This window comes from Osmerus eperlanus, chromosome 9 (genome assembly GCF_963692335.1).
Source record: "Osmerus eperlanus chromosome 9, fOsmEpe2.1, whole genome shotgun sequence".
In the NCBI taxonomy this organism is placed as follows: Eukaryota; Metazoa; Chordata; class Actinopteri; order Osmeriformes; family Osmeridae; genus Osmerus; species Osmerus eperlanus.
In genome coordinates this window covers 5596576-5612502 of record NC_085026.1, presented here as the reverse complement: position 1 = coordinate 5612502, position 15927 = coordinate 5596576, and the positions used below count along the sequence as shown (strand labels likewise).

The window sequence follows — 15927 nt, the reverse complement described above, 5'->3', positions numbered from 1 at the left end:
AGCACATGTTACTGTGACATCACTGAGCACATGTCTGGTCATTGTGCCGCTATGACATCACTGACTATAACATCACTGACCATGTTGCTATGACATCACTAACATGTTGCTATGACACACCTGACCACATGTCTAGGTATTTAGCTATTATTACATCACTGGCTACATGTTACTATAACATCACTGACCAGTGACTACATATTTATATGACATACTTGACCACATATGACATCACTGTCCACAGGTTACTTAAAAAACATATATATATATATATATATTGATGCATAATGACAATACAAAAAAAACAAAGAACAGCATACATTATATTGGTACAGCAGTACACTAAAACATACACAGAGAAACAACAATGACAGAAAAATGACAGAACAGAGGAAAGAATGAATTAACTTTTCACAACCGTGTGGAGGAGACATAAAAGTACAATTTTTTGGTTATTTTTAACCAAACAAAGAGAATTAAGAAGCGAGTCCATTTCTGTCCTTGTAGTCATTTTTGTCTGTGGAGGACAAATTTGGCTTGCAGAGTCAAAAATGTTTACAACATATTCCAAAGGGTAGTTCACAGGGTTCTCATAATAAAAGATGAAATCATTTGCAGTAAGAGAATACGATAATTTAAAAAGATAATAATTTAAGTCCTTAATAAACTTTATTCTCACACTCAAAAAAGAGATGCCACATTGTTTCATCTGTGTTGTCACAAAAGGAACAAGCAGAGCTTATGTCAGTATATTTTGCTATACTGACATTCACTGAATATATTTTATGTAGAATTTTAAAGTGAACATCCTTTACCTTATTTGTGGTACAGTATTTACTCGGTAACAGCCAGGCTTTTTGCCAGTTAATGTCCCGAACCAAAGATCCCCAGTAGAATTTCCTTCTAGGTGTTATTCTTTTCTGAATTGAAAGATCTGGCGAATATGTTTATCACACTTTGTCTATCACATCAATCCCATTCAAAAGTAATTTATGTTGTGTTGCATTGTCCATACCAAAAGAAAGGTGACTTTTGATAAGTTGGATTAACCCCTTAGGGATAGCTTTAGTGAGTGAGTTAAATTCCCTAACTGTGACTGGGAGGCTATGACGTGACAGAAATTGTTCATATGTCAGTATAGTGCCAGATCTATCAAACAAAGAAATAATATTGTGAATTTAATTCTCAAACCATCTAGAGAAAAACAATTTAGTTGTAACTGTAATATCTGCATTGTTCCAAATGAGTGTTTTTATGAGGTGAGAAGTTGTGAATGAAACAGTTTCCATGCAAGAAGACATTGTTGGTGAAATTTAGACAACATGACAGGTAATTTGGTACGGGCATAGTTACATTTTAAGACAAAAGAAAGACCACCAATCTGGTTAAATATATGATTGGGGATTCATTTTTCCAGATAAAGTCCAGAAAATCCATGTTCATCTCTTTTAACGATTTATTATTAATAAATAAAGAGAGAGAGAGGATCTCACACTTGGAAATGTTCAGCTTAAGACCTGAGGCACTTGAGAACTGCTCAACCAAAGTTAAAGCGCAAGACAGCTGATCTTTGTACAGTGACTAGGACGTCACTGACCTCATGTCATGACATCACTTGACCACATTTCTGGGTATTGTGATGCTGCAGGTCCACCGAGGAGATTATCGCTCTGTTCATCTCCATAGCGTTCGTGGTGGACGCGTTAAAAGGCACCATCAAAAGTAAGCTGCTCGTCACCACGACCCCTGACATCTGCCCCTTCTTCCACCTGGCGATTATTAGCATGCTGACGGATCAATGTTGCGATGCTCTCTCCTCGCCCCAGTCTTTCACAAATACTACCACTCCCCCACACTGACCAATGGGAGCATGGGGGCCTCCCAGCCGCTGCAGGACAGGTGGGGGCAGCTGGGGGTCAACGTGACGGAGGAGACGACCATCGTGTGCACCCGGGAGAGGCCTGTCCTCTGTCTGCTGCTCATGCTGGGGACCTTGTGGATGGGATACACCCTGTACCAGTTTAAGAGGAGGTGAGAGGGAGAGGGGAGGAGGTAGGATGGGATACACCCTGTACCAGTTTAAGAGGAGGTGAGAGGGAGAGGGGAGGAGGTAGGATGGGATACACCCTGTACCAGTTTAAGAGGAGGTGAGAGGGAGAGGGGAGGAGGTAGGATGGGATACACCCTGTACCAGTTTAAGAGGAGGTGAGAGGGAGAGGGGAGGAGGTAGGGGGTAGGATGTAGGACGTAGGGGGTAGAAGTTGTAGAGTAGGGCACAGAGGGTAGGAGGTAGGAGGGAAAATGTAGGGGGTAAAAGGAAGGGGGTAGGAGGAAGAGTAGGACACAGAGGGTAGGATGCAGGGTACACAGAGAAGATTAGTGTGCAGAACACCTTACTGACACTGACCTAAAAGAACCCCTGTCAGACATAGGACGAGGTATCATTAAGGCTTTACAGCACACACTGATTTAATAAACGTATAAACGATTCCCTCTCTGATTGTTTTTGCGTAATCAAATCATTGTGGCTCCGATTAAATTGTGTTAAGAAAACTGGACTCTCAAGTAAGTAGTGTCAGAATTGCAGTCATTGTCCTTGTCTAAAGTAATTGTATTTTCCCCTCTCTCCCTCTCTCTCCCTCTCCCTCTCCCTCTCCCTCTCCCTCTCCCTCTCCCTCTCTCTCTCTCTCTCTCTCTCTCTCTCTCTCTCTCTCTCTCTGTCTCTGTCTCTGTCTCTGTCTCTCTCTGTCTCAGTCCGTTCCTGCATGTGAAGGTGAGGGAGCTGCTGTCAGACTGTGCCTTGCCCATCTCCATCCTGCTGTGCTCCTTTATAGGATCCTACCTGTTCAACGACATAGAGCGTCAGTAGTCTTCCTCTGTTTCCTCTCCTCTCCTCCTCCTCTCGGTCTCCCCTCCTCTGTCTCCTCCACGCCATCAGTTCTCCATAGGGCTTATGTGAGTGTTTATGTTCCACAGTCCCAGTGTTCAACTTTAAAAACACCCCCATGTTCAACCTGGCTCCGTTTGAGAAGCTGTCGGCCATCAACGTTCTGAGTGCCATGGGTCTGGGCCTGCTCCTCGCCATCCTCATCTTCATCGACCAGACCATTGTGGTGTCGCTGACCAATGCACCGGAGAACCGGTAGGAGTGCTTCTGAAACCCGGGGGGGGGGGGGGCCAAGAGAGGTCGGGGGAGGGCAGGGGAGGTCAAGGGGGAGAATGACAGCTGCTGTCCTGGCTGACATGTTGCTGACAGAAGGCTGTAGCCATGGCTTCGGTGCCACGACATTCTGAAGGTCTGCATGTCCTTTCATGTGACGGTTGTGTAAGACTTTGCTTTACTTGTGTGTGTGTGTGTGTGTGTGTGTGTGTCCTACTTGTGCGTGCACACTTTGTATACAGAAAAAGAGAACAATTACTAAGTTAACACAGAACCTTGGGGGAGGGATATTTGTCTTTGAATGCGTCTGTGTGTGCGCTGGTGTGTGTGTGCACGTGCGTGTGTGCAAGATGAATGCATAGACGTGCGTGCAGAATGTGTGTTTGTGAGAGAGAGTAAGGCGTGCGTGTTCATGCTGCATGTGTGTAGAAGCTGGTATATGAACTGTGTGTGTGTGTGTGTGTGTGTGTGTGCGCAGGCTGCTGAAAGGCACAGCATACCACTGGGACCTGATGCTCTCAGGACTCATCAACATGCTGATGTCGGTGCTGGGGTTGCCATGGATGCATGCCGCCTTCCCCCACTCCCCCCTGCATGTGCGGCAGCTGGCCGTGGTGGAGCAGCACGTGGAGGGAGGACACCTCTACGAGACGTGAGACACCAGCACCTCAGCTACATGTCTGCTCCTCTCTCTATCTCTGTCTGTCTCTCTCCTGCTTGTCTGCTCCTCTCTCTGTCTCTCCTCTCTCTGTCTCTCTCTCTGTCTCTCCTGCTTGTCTGCTCCTCTCTGTCTCTCTCTCTCTGTCTCTCTCCTGCTTGTCTGCTCCTCTCTCTGTCTCTCTCTCTCTGTCTCTCTCCTGCTTGTCTGCTCCTCTCTCTGTCTCTCTCTCTCTGTCTCTCTCCTGCTTGTCTGCTCCTCTCTCAGTCTCTCTCTCTCTGTCTCTCTCCTGCTTGTCTGCTCCTCTCTCTGTCTCTCTCTCTCTCTGTCTCTCTCCTGCTTGTCTGCTCCTCTCTCTGTCTCTCCTCTCTCTGTCTCTCTCTCTGTCTCTCTCCTGCTTGTCTGCTCCTCTCTCTGTCTCTCTCTCTGTCTCTCTCTCTCTGTCTCTCTCTCTCTGTCTCTCTCTCTGTCTCTCTCCTGCTTGTCTGCTCCTCTGTCGCCATCCTCTTTTTCCTCATGCAGAGCAACAACACACCTGGATGGATGGATATAAATGTAGCAATAGATCGATGGACGGATGGAAAGCTGGATGGCTGAGTAGCGTGTGTCCCTCAGTGTGTCCCCCTCACCACCGTGCCTCCACAGCATCGTCCAGGTGAAGGAGACCAGGCTGACGTCGCTGGCGGCCAACATCTTCATCGGCGTGTCTGTGTTCCTGCTGCCCGTGCCCCTGCAGTGGATCCCCAAGCCGGTGCTGTATGGCCTCTTCCTCTACATCGCCCTCACCTCCATCGACGGGAACCAGATGTGTGACCGCATGGCTCTCCTGTTGAAGGAACAGGTGGGGGGAGAAGGCACCTGACCACACCTGACCTGACCACACCACACCTGACCACACCACACCTGACCACACCTCACCACACCTCACCACACCTGACCACACCTCACCACACCTGACCACACCTCACCACACCTGACCACACCACACCTGACCACAAGTTATTGTGTATATGAGTCTTCTCTTCAGCTTCTCTCTCTCTCTCCTCCCCCCACCAGACCTCCTACCCCCCCACCCACTACATCCGCAAGGTCCCCCAGAGAAAGATCCACTACTTCACCTTCCTGCAGATGGTGCAGCTGCTGGTGCTGTGTGCGTTCGGCATGTACCCACTGCCCTACACCAAGATGATCTTCCCTGTGCTCATGGCCCTGCTCATTCCCATCAGGTACTGGGGGCCCACTGGATCCTTACAGGCCAGAGACCTATACCATGGAGCACGTTCAACAGACCCAGGATATCTCTTTGTTAGCTGGCTACACTAAGCCTGACTACCACAATCAGACATCAGAGGTGTCACCATGGTGGTTATCAACTCGTTAACTCAACACAGGTTTTCCCAATCTAGCCATGAGCGCATTCACGTAAAAGGGGCGATGTTTGCTCCGTATGACCGATCTCAGACATGGGCAAGTGCCAGTTGCATATTTTATACAAGATGAGAAAACTATAATAATAAACTAATAAGAAGAATAGAAATATGTAATCTAGGCTAAAATCAACACAATTGCTGCTCCCACAGGCAGGAAAGAAAATCTGGCGGAAACTTGCCGATTGTGTGAATGCATAAATTAGTGGGCTTATCAATATCACTGTCCCATAATTAATGCAGGAGTACATCTGACAGTCATTTCAGTTGTGTATTGCCCACATGTATTCTTATGGTGTGTAAGACAATTTTTGCCTCCTTCTATCTGCAGCCCTGGCTGTGTTAAACGGTCTTGGGAGAGAATAAAGAACAAATATAAAACATAGTTCAACCCTGAAAGTAGGCTTACTTGGCAATCTTATAAGGTTATGAGCTTATAAGGCTCAAGAAGCTGACACTGATAAGCCATTTCCTCCGCTGAGAATCTATATCTTTCATATAGGCTAGATTCTCGTCAGAGAAAGCCCAAAGGGTGTTGTCAGACTCTAAAAACTAATCTTCCTAAGAGACCCACTCCAGAATGTGAGCACCAAGGTCACAGGATCTTCTAGGAACGATGATGCTATTTTCTAACAGAATCGATTGGTCAGTAAGCGGTGCTTTCATACGTGTTGATCTGTTATCTTGAACATGATTTGCTCCCGAGAAGCAGAAGTTACCATGGTGATGTAACAAGTGAACCACCGTCGTGACACCAAAACCCAAGGGTTACACCTGAAGTTACCTAACCCCAAATCCTGCAGGGTAGTACAGGCCTCTAATCTCACCTGCAGGGTAGCACAGGCCTCTAATCTCACTTGAAGGCTAGTACAGGACTCTAATCTCACCTGCAGGGTAGTACAGGCCTCTAATCTCACTTGAAGGCTAGTACAGGCCTCTAATCTCACCTGCAGGGTAGCACAGGCCTCTAATCTCACCTGCAGGGTAGTACAGGCCTCTATTCTCACCTGAAGGCTAGTACAGGCCTCTAATCTCACCTGAAGGCTAGTACAGGCCTCTAATCTCACCTGCAGGGTAGTACAGGCCACTGGGAATTAACCTCCTGCAGCTAACAGTCGTGTCTCGTTTTTCTCCACAGGAACTGTGTGCTTCCTCACATCATTCAGGCCAAATACCTGGATATTATGGACGCCCAACACATGTAGCTAGATAGAGACTTTGGGGAACAGGCACCTGGGATTTGTATTTTTAAATGCAGGTAAATAGACTGTTTAATTTTATAATAGAATAGAACATCCATGGTGGTGCAGCACTGAAGACAGGAAGAGGAGGGGGGGGGGGGCGGAGAGGTGGAGCAGAGGAGGAGGAAGGAGTTGAAGAGAGAAGGAAAGGAGGCAGAGGAGACGAGCATAAGACTGCAGAGCCGCCAGAGTGTCTTCTGGCTGCCTGGCACTCACGCAGCGTCTTCATCTGCCGATGTTCACTTCCCTTCAGACGTTTGTGTTGCCATGACTGACATGGAGGCAGCAAGATGTGCCGCTCTCATTTCATTTAGATTCCTGTTGATTTTGGGAGGTAGCAACATTCACTATGAGAAGATAATAGTGTTATTTCCCCCCCCTCTCTCTCTCTCTCTCTCTCTCTCTGTCTCTCTGTCTCTCTGTCTCTCTGTCTCTGTCTCTCTCTCTCTCTGTCTCTCTCTCTCTCTGTCTCTCTCTCTCTCTCTGTCTCTCTCTCTCTCTCTCTCTGTCTCTCTCTGTCTCTCTCTCTCTCTCTCTCTCTCTCTGTCTCTCTCACACCAAGCCTCACATTATGGTGGAGGATAAGCAATCACCCCATTATCTAATGCATAATACATTCCACTGAACTATAAGTAAATGTCAGTCCAAATTTGATCTAGTTAAAGAATGTATATTATGCCGATTTACTCAAATATTTTTGCAATTTAAATAGATATTTATTTCTCATAATGAATGTTTGTCTTTAAGATGAAAGGGGCATATAAAATCAACAATAAGGTTTTTACTTTCTTTGTTAATTTGGAAATAATTATATTGTTTATTAATAATATAATATGTTCTCTCATTTTGTTTCCCAACTTTATCTATGTATCTGTCTGAATATCTTTCTTACATAGGGCTTTGTGTTAGTGTTTACTTAAAATCCTTCCAACCATATCAAGGTTCGGGCTCAGACCTCCTGGTGAAGCTTGTTTGATCCTTCAAACACAAAAGTTGTGCGTGTCTGTTTTAGCCCTGTTTTAAGTAAACCTGTTTATGATCAGATTAGTGCTTGCAAAACTCGTCATATAATCCAGATGTCATGAGAAGTTATCTTAGTAACAAAAAAAGATATGTTTTCTATACTATATACACTTGCACTCTTGTTTGCTGAAGAACTGGGTTTTTGATATACAGCCATCGTAGTGACATCTAGTGATGACATGTTATCCTAACAAGGCATGTACAAACAAGAAGTTTATAATGCTGCAAGTCCTGCAAGAGACAACTCACTCACGACACTGTCCCACCATGATCGTGAATCCAGCAATACTGTTAGTCTAAATGCATCCCAAATGCATCCAATCCCAACCGCGGCTGCCCCAGTCTCAGGCTGTCCCACTGTGCACCACTGCAGACCTGCAGGTGGCAGGCAGGATGACGCTATAAGCGAGTTCATACCAATGGTACAAGTTACATTCCATTCTTAGCGATCATTCATTTGAGCATGTAAGGGAGAATAACATGTTTTATTACTGTGGTTATAGTTCCCTGAAGAATGGCAGCTTCCCAGGCAGTTGACTGTGTTTTAATGATGTAACAAAGATCTCAGTTTCAAGTCAATTTAAGTATAAGTAAATGGCTCATTAGGCACCCAAGATAGTAGGCTACAGGAAAGAGCTGAACACATTACCATAATCCCCTGACTAATCCTTAACACAGCGCTGGTGAGAGATATATGTATTAGGCTACGTAAATAATATGTAGGCCTACAGTTTGCCATTCAAACTTTAGTTTTCTCGATTATACACACGGTCCATGACAAGGTATTCGTTTCTAACTTTGTACCAGATGAGCCAGAAGGCTACTATATTATTCTTGTATGGCAGTAGGCTGTTGTTGTTGTTCCTTGAAATCTTTAAGGCTCCTCATTTCAATTGCAGTCAACTCCCGCAGATTGAGTCAAGATTTGTATCTGTTTGTGAAACCTTACACCTCCCACCTCCCAATTTGATTTGTTGAGGTTACTGTGGTGTTTTACTATTATATACTTTTTCTAATCATGAATGTATAATTTGTGGATTTTTATATAGCATATATAGAATAATTTAGGTGTGAAACAGATCTGTAATTTTGTCAAAAAGATCAGCTATATTTGTAAGCTGTAAAATGTTAAAATATGATAAACGTTTATCAAACAGAATGTGTTCGTTTACTATGGTATATACTGTACACTGAAAAAGAGATCTTAAGCTGTTTGCCAAATAAAGAGTAATAGTGATGATTACTACGGTGGTCCCTTGAACTTTTGTTGAGATTTTAAAACGTCAACGCTGTACTTGTTTAGAAATTGTTCTGAACGTAGCTCTAATGCGCAATCAACTGATTCGCAGATATCCAAATCATGTGCATATTACGATGCTGACTGTTCTCGGTATATAGTTTAGTTTACTGCTAGCAGGAAAAACACAACTGCGAACTCGCCATGTTAAGCAACACTCATCCGTAAAGTAAATGGCATTGGGAGGCTGCGGACCATCTCATGTTCATGTTACGACTGCAGAGGTGGGTCGGCTCTGGTCACACCCACGCTGCTGGGCTGTTTTCCGCCTCTTCGGGGAGGAAGTATCCCCAGAATCTAGAGGCTGAGAAGCACGTGCGATTGTTGACGGGGCGCAGTGACTCGGTGGTCATGGCAGAAGAGGCTAAGAAACTGGCCGGCTACGCAGCGGTGGACAACCATGTGCAGGTGAGAAACATAAAGCTTAATGACTCGATGCATGTACTCTGAGGCCATCGCTATGTAATGTTTGTGATATGGGTTTCTCAGCTAGCTAAACAATCTGCAAGGCAGCAGTACGGGAGCGCTAGCTAGCTAGCTCGCTAACTAACGATAATTAGGAACGTCCAGCATCTGCGAAATGACTTCGTGCTACAGAGCAAAACTGGTATAATACAAAATGAAAGCATGTAGACTATATCGAAATGCTGATGAATAAGGACTACAGTTTACGACTAAGCACAGTGCAGTTCTTATCCGTTATCACTTACGGACAAGGTGTAGTGTAGCTTGCAAAGTTAACCTTACTCAACCTTTCTAACTCTGCCATTACCTAGCTAGAGCTACTAATGTTGAATGTTTGAACGTTACGTAAGTGATTTAAGAGGTCTACTTTTCAAGACTAAGATTGATTATTGTGAATTGCATGAACCTGATGACCAAATAATGATTTCGCAAGCTGTCAAGCAACCAACGTTTCCAGGAAGAAGCATCTGGTGTAATCAAGTATCTTTCATTGTCATTAAAACATGTTGCATATCACTTCTTGGGATAACTGCGAATTTGTCCGTTCTAATCGCAGATGTTATTGTCACCGTGCATGGTAGCAGATAGATTTCCGACGGGGTCTTGTTATTTTGCACTGTAATCATACGTTAACTACCGAAACAATGTTCGAACTATGCACTGCTGATCCATGAATTTTTACTGTAAATGTAACTACAGAGCTGTGTTTTGTTTTCTATGGTGGGACATTTTCAAATGTACGTTCTCTTTCCACATTTAGAACAACCAGGTGTTGGGAGTGGGCAGTGGATCCACCATCGTCTATGCAGTGGACAGATTAGGTGAGTACTGCTCAGGCTTCTTTGTGGGGATACATATGTACAAATTAGAGATCATCTTGTTTTCTGAAGTGTGTAGATGATTTCAGAATTTATCTTCAGGAATAATTCATTTCTATCTAATCACGTGTTTCATGTGTGATGAGGAGGATATGATGCAATGTTCTGTGACAATCATATGTTTTGTATGGGGATGTTCATATGTGAAGTATGTTGTGGATAAAGACGTTATAATGTTAACCCTTGTGTTATCTTCGGGTCATTCTGACCCATCAGTCATTGTGACCCACCGTCGTATTGCGACAAATTTACCTCATACAAAAACAAAGTGAAGCATTTTCTTTTAACTGTCGGGCTGTCTCAGACCCCCCACATTGGAATGGTTAAAAGAAAATTATTTTTATTTGTTTTTGTATTGGGTAAAATTGGGTAAACACAACAATGGTTCGTTATGAACCTTTGGGTCATGTGACCCGAAGGCAGCAGGAGGGTTAAGTATGATGTTGCAACGTTGTTTCAGCGGAAAGAGTTCGTCAGGAGAAACTCAACATTGTGTGTGTCCCCACTTCTTTCCAGGTGAGTTAATCACTACAGGGTTAGGGTTTTAACACTAGAGGTTGGGGTTCTATCACTACAGGGTTAGGGTTCTATCACTAGAGGTTAGGGTTCTATCACTACAGGATTAGGGTTCTAACACTAGAGGTTGGGGTTCTATCACTACAGGGTTAGGGTTCTATCACTAGAGGTTAGGGTTCTATCTTTGTTTTGTATGTCTGTCAGTAAGGCTGTGTGGATCTCCTCCTAGGCTCGTCAGCTCATCCTGCAGCATGGCCTACCTCTCTCAGACCTGGACCGCCACCCAGAGGTACTGGAGCCCCACCATCCATACTGTCTAATACACACCATCCATACTGTCTAATACACACCATCCATACTGTGTACTACACACCATCCATACTGTGTACTACACACCATCCATACTGTCTAATACACACCATCCATACTGTGTACTACACACCATCCATACTGTCTAATACACACCATCTATACTGTGTACTACACACCATCCATACTGTCTAATACACACCATCTATACTGTGTACTACACACCATCCATACTGTCTAATACACACCATCTATACTGTGTACTACACACCATCCATACTGTCTAATACACACCATCTATACTGTGTACTACACACCATCCATACTGTCTAATACACACCATCTATACTGTCTAATACACACCATCTATACTGTCTAATACACACCATCTATACTGTGTACTACACACCATCCATACTGTCTAATACACACCATCTATACTGTGTACTACACACCATCCATACTGTCTAATACACACCATCTATACTGTGTACTACACACCATCCATACTGTCTAATACACACCATCTATACTGTGTACTACACACCATCCATACTGTCTAATACACACCATCTATACTGTGTACTACACACCATCCATACTGTCTAATACACACCATCTATACTGTGTACTACACACCATCTATACTCTCTACTACACACCATCTATACTGTGTACTACACACCATCCATACTGTCTAATACACACCATCTATACTGTGTACTACACACCATCCATACTGTCTAATACACACCATCTATACTGTGTACTACACACCATCTATACTCTCTACTACACACCATCTATACTCTACTACACACCACCACCCACTGTTGTCTGCTGTCTACTACTGCTATCTGCTGTAGACTATGCACTCTACTATCTGTTTGACATGTTGATGTGCGTCAGCAGTATCTGGTGGTCTGTTGTGTGCTGGCCTGATAAGTTGTCTCTTTCACTCCCCTCCTCCTCTTCACCTTCCCCATCCCCCTACTCCTCCATCCCTCCCCTGTTCCTCCTCTCCCCCCCAGCTGGATGTAGCGATTGACGGGGCAGATGAAGTGGACTCTGCCCTCACCCTGATTAAAGGAGGAGGGTAGGTGTGGTCCCCCTGTCTGCCTTCCAAATCCCAGAACAACACAGCAGTCTCTCACACTCCTCTCCTCTCTCCTTTCTCCTCACACTCCTCTCCTCTCTCCTCACACTCCTCTCTTCTCTCCTCACACTCCTCTCCTCACACTCCTCTCTTCTCTCCTCACACTCCTCTCTTCTCTCCTCACACTCCTCTCTTCTCTCCTCACACTCCTCTCCTCACACTCCTCTCTTCTCTCCTCACACTCCTCTCCTCACACTCCTCTCTTCTCTCCTCACACTCCTCTCTTCTCTCCTCACACTCCTCTCTTCTCTCCTCACACTCCTCTTCTCTCCTCACACTCCTCTCTTCTCTCCTCACACTCCTCTCCTCACACTTCTCTTCTCTCCTCACACTCCTCTCTTCTCTCCTCACACTCCTCTTCTCTCCTCACACTCCTCTTCTCTCCTCACACTCCCCTCTTCTCTCCTCACACTCCTCTCTTCTCTCCTCACACTCCTCTTCTCTCCTCACACTCCCCTCTTCTCTCCTCACACTCCTCTCTTCTCTCCTCACACTCCTCTCTTCTCTCCTCACACTCCTCTCCTCACACTCCTCTCTTCTCTCCTCACACTCCTCTCTTCTCTCCTCACACTCCTCTCTTCTCTCCTCACACTCCTCTTCTCTCCTCACACTCCTATTCTCTCATCACACTCCTCTTCTCTCCTCACACTCCTCTCTTCTCTCCTCACACTCCTCTCTTCTCTCCTCACACTCCTCTTCTCTCCTCACACTCCTCTTCTCTCCTCACACTCCTCTCTTCTCTCCTCACACTCCTCTCTTCTCCTCACACTCCTCTCTTCTCCTCACACTCCTCTCTTCTCTCCTCACACTCCTCTTCTCTCCTCACACTCCTCTTCTCTCCTCACACTCCTCTCTTCTCTCCTCACACTCCTCTCTTCTCTCCTCACACTCCTCTCCTCACACTCCTCTCTTCTCTCCTCACACTCCTCTCTTCTCTCCTCACACTCCTCTCTTCTCTCCTCACACTCCTCTTCTCTCCTCACACTCCTCTTCTCTCCTCACACTCCTCTCTTCTCTCCTCACACTCCTCTCTTCTCTCCTCACACTCCTCTCTTCTCTCCTCACACTCCTCTTCTCTCCTCACACTCCTCTCTTCTCGCCTCACACTCCTCTCTTCTCGCCTCACACTCCTCTCTTCTCGCCTCACACTCCTCTTCTCGCCTCACACTCCTCTCTTTTCTCCTCACACTCCTCTCCTCACACTCCTCTCTTCTCTCCTCACACTCCTCTTCTCTCCTCACACTCCTCTCTTCTCTCCTCACACTCCTCTCCTCTCTCCTCACACTCCTCTCTTCTCTCCTCACACTCCTCTCTTCTCTCCTCACACTCTTCTATCCATATTTCCTTCTTACACTCCTCTCCGTCTTCCTCTCTTCATAATAGGGGCTGTCTGGCGCAGGAGAAGATAGTGGCAGGATGTGCCAAACATTTCATTGTCATTGCTGACTACAGGTGTGTGTGTGTGTGTATTTGACAGAGTTTAAATACTAAGACATTAACTAGATGAGGCTTGGAGTGTGAGTTTAATGTGTGTCTCTCTCCGTGTGAGTGTGTGTGTGTGTGTGTGTCTCTGCATGTCTCCCTGTGTGTGTGCTAGGAAGGACTCCAGGTGTCTGGGTCAGCAGTGGAAGAAGGGTGTCCCCATTGAGGTGCTGCCTGTAGCCTATGTCCCCGTGTCCAGGACCATTGCTCAGCGCTTCGGAGGGGAGGCCGTCCTGAGGATGGCCGTCAGCAAGGCCGTGAGCTCTTTTTTCTCTCTCTCTCGCTTTCTCTCTTCCTCTCTCTCCCTCATTTTCTCTCTCCCCGTTCCTCCCTCCCTGCCTGGTTTTTGCTCCTGTCCGTGGCTGGGTGTGTGTATTGTTTGCTGTTGCTTGTCCTTGTCCTCTTGGTGTTTGCTACTGTCTGTCAGGGTCGCACTGTAACTATAAAGTTCAGACCATGGAGAGGGAGGAAAGCACACCATTTTTTCCCCAAAAAAATATTACCCTGTGATAAATATTAAAATATCCCAGAGTTCTGTTTGACCACTGGTTGGAACTGACTAGAACTGGGTCACTGGAGACGGTGCTAAGCGTGTTCTCATCAGGGTTCTGTGTTCTGTCCCAGGGCCCGGTGGTGACAGACAACAGCAACTTCATCCTGGACTGGAAGTTTGAGCACGCCCAGAACTGGAAGGAGGTCAATACGGCCATCAAGATGATCCCAGGTGAGGTCAGGGGTGAGGCGGTCCGTTTCCTGCGTGACCCGCTGTAAGAGGACCAGGACCTGCTCTTTCATTCTCCTCACTGATCACTTGCTATGTTGTCCATCTGTCCCTTCCTCTCTCCCTCCTTCCCTCCCTCTCTCCCTCCTTCCCTCCCTCCCTCTCTCTCTCCCTCCCTCCCTCCTTCCCTCCCTCCCTCCCTCCCTCCCTCCCTCAGGTGTGGTGGAGACGGGGCTCTTTGTGGGCATGGCTGAGAGGGTGTACTTTGGGATGGAGGACGGGAGTGTGAAGACCAGAGACCCTCCAGTTAACTGAGTTATCCAGAGCATCATAACTTCCTCCACAGGAGCAGCCCAGTCTGCTGTAAGACCTCAGAGGACCAGTCTGCTGTAGGACCTCAGAGGACCTCCCCTTCCCCCCCTCCCCAAGCAGTACTCTGAATGTCTGTGAACTTCTGTGCCTGTCTGCTTGCATGTGGTTTCTGTGTGTGCAAGCCGTCACTGGAGGCCATGTCATGGCCAAACCTGTTTCAACACCATACAAAATAAGCAACCTTTCTCAAGTTTGGGTGTTGTAGAAAGACAGTGGATTGTCTTTGACAACAGAGTTGTAGATTATAACCCTTGTTCATAATTAACTTGATGTGTTAGCCTCAGGCTAAAATACCATGACACACAATGCCTTACTTTTGTTTTATATCATAGCTTCTGAGAGATTTAAGGATGCGGTTTTGTGACTTCGATTGTGGAGGATGTTTTATGATTTTTCACCAGCGTTTTGTTAAGTTTCTCCTACCAATTCAACTGTGATGATTTGAGATTGTAGTGTGAGATTGAGCTGCTGTACACTGGTTTGTGTTGCAGCTAAATACAGGACCAAATAAATAACCATGAAGACTCTGTTGGTTTGTGGTGTTTTCCATGGTGATTCTTAAACCACCATTAACACTTTCTCACCTTGGTGTCAGAGGATTGTGTTGCTATGCTCACTGAATTTGTGCTTCTGTATATGAAATGTACCTACTTTCCATTAGGGGGAGCCAAGTCTATCTTAAATCGGTCGTGTGGTGGGTCTGATTGTGTTTATGAAGTACTAGTATCCATTGCAGAATAATCAGCAGATCCAGTAGTGGGGATATCCAGCCCCCCCTCCCCAAAAAAGTATAACGATAGTAAACAGTGAAAATGCGAGGCTGTCTTGTTAATATTACTACCATGGTTTTGGCCCATTGCAACGTAACTGTTTACCCTTCAGAAACCGGGGCGTTCGCATAATATATTTCGTCGGAAGACTGTGGCGTTTGACTTAGGCCTACTTTACTTACAATAATGTCTTGTTATACAATACAGAAAGTGTCAGTTACTCGTGACATTCTCCGGAACAGGAAATATACAATGTGGAGAGGCCACGTTGAAGTTTCCACAGGGTACTCGCACTAATCCAAGAGTAGAACAACGATTTGAGTGACAGCGGAAGATTTCGAATGAAACATTGCCGTTCACGGCCCAGGTGACGTTTACTGACCAATAGCATTTTCAGGATTCTATTGGCCTTTTAATTGGACAAGTGACAAAGGGTTGAACCAATGACATGT

At 45.7% G+C, this 15927-nt stretch overlaps 2 protein-coding genes across 4 annotated transcripts in view; both read left to right on the top strand.

Moving 5' to 3' along the window:
• Nucleotides 1-6733, top strand: part of slc4a11 (solute carrier family 4 member 11) — a 38404-nt gene extending 31671 nt beyond the window's left edge. For all 3 annotated transcript variants that reach the window (XM_062469081.1, XM_062469079.1, XM_062469080.1), the window contains 8 exons: nt 1649-1722; nt 1827-2031; nt 2755-2861; nt 2977-3142; nt 3639-3812; nt 4464-4659; nt 4875-5044; nt 6384-6733. In XM_062469081.1, the coding sequence (XP_062325065.1) occupies nt 1649-1722; nt 1827-2031; nt 2755-2861; nt 2977-3142; nt 3639-3812; nt 4464-4659; nt 4875-5044; nt 6384-6450 (1159 nt within the window). In that variant the 3' untranslated portion in view covers nt 6451-6733. The remainder of the gene's footprint in view (nt 1-1648; nt 1723-1826; nt 2032-2754; nt 2862-2976; nt 3143-3638; nt 3813-4463; nt 4660-4874; nt 5045-6383) is intronic.
• Nucleotides 6734-8907: 2174 nt separating this feature from the next.
• On the top strand, nt 8908-15232 carry rpia (ribose 5-phosphate isomerase A (ribose 5-phosphate epimerase)). Its single transcript, XM_062469136.1, has 9 exons — nt 8908-9214; nt 10032-10092; nt 10610-10665; nt 10895-10954; nt 12006-12070; nt 13514-13582; nt 13728-13869; nt 14237-14336; nt 14551-15232. The coding sequence occupies exons 1-9, from the start codon at nt 9008-9010 to the stop codon at nt 14646-14648; spliced, it is 858 nt and encodes a 285-aa protein (XP_062325120.1). The 5' UTR covers nt 8908-9007; the 3' UTR covers nt 14649-15232.
• Nucleotides 15233-15927: the final 695 nt, after the last annotated feature.

Coding starts and splice junctions, on each gene's coding strand:
- rpia (XM_062469136.1), top strand. CDS start 9,008: ATGTTCATGTTACGACTGCAGAGGTGGGTCGGCTCTGGTCACACCCAC. Junction 10,093..10,609: donor CTATGCAGTGGACAGATTAG/GTGAGTACTGCT, acceptor ACGTTGTTTCAG/CGGAAAGAGTTCGTCAGGAG. Junction 14,337..14,550: donor GGCCATCAAGATGATCCCAG/GTGAGGTCAGGG, acceptor TCCCTCCCTCAG/GTGTGGTGGAGACGGGGCTC.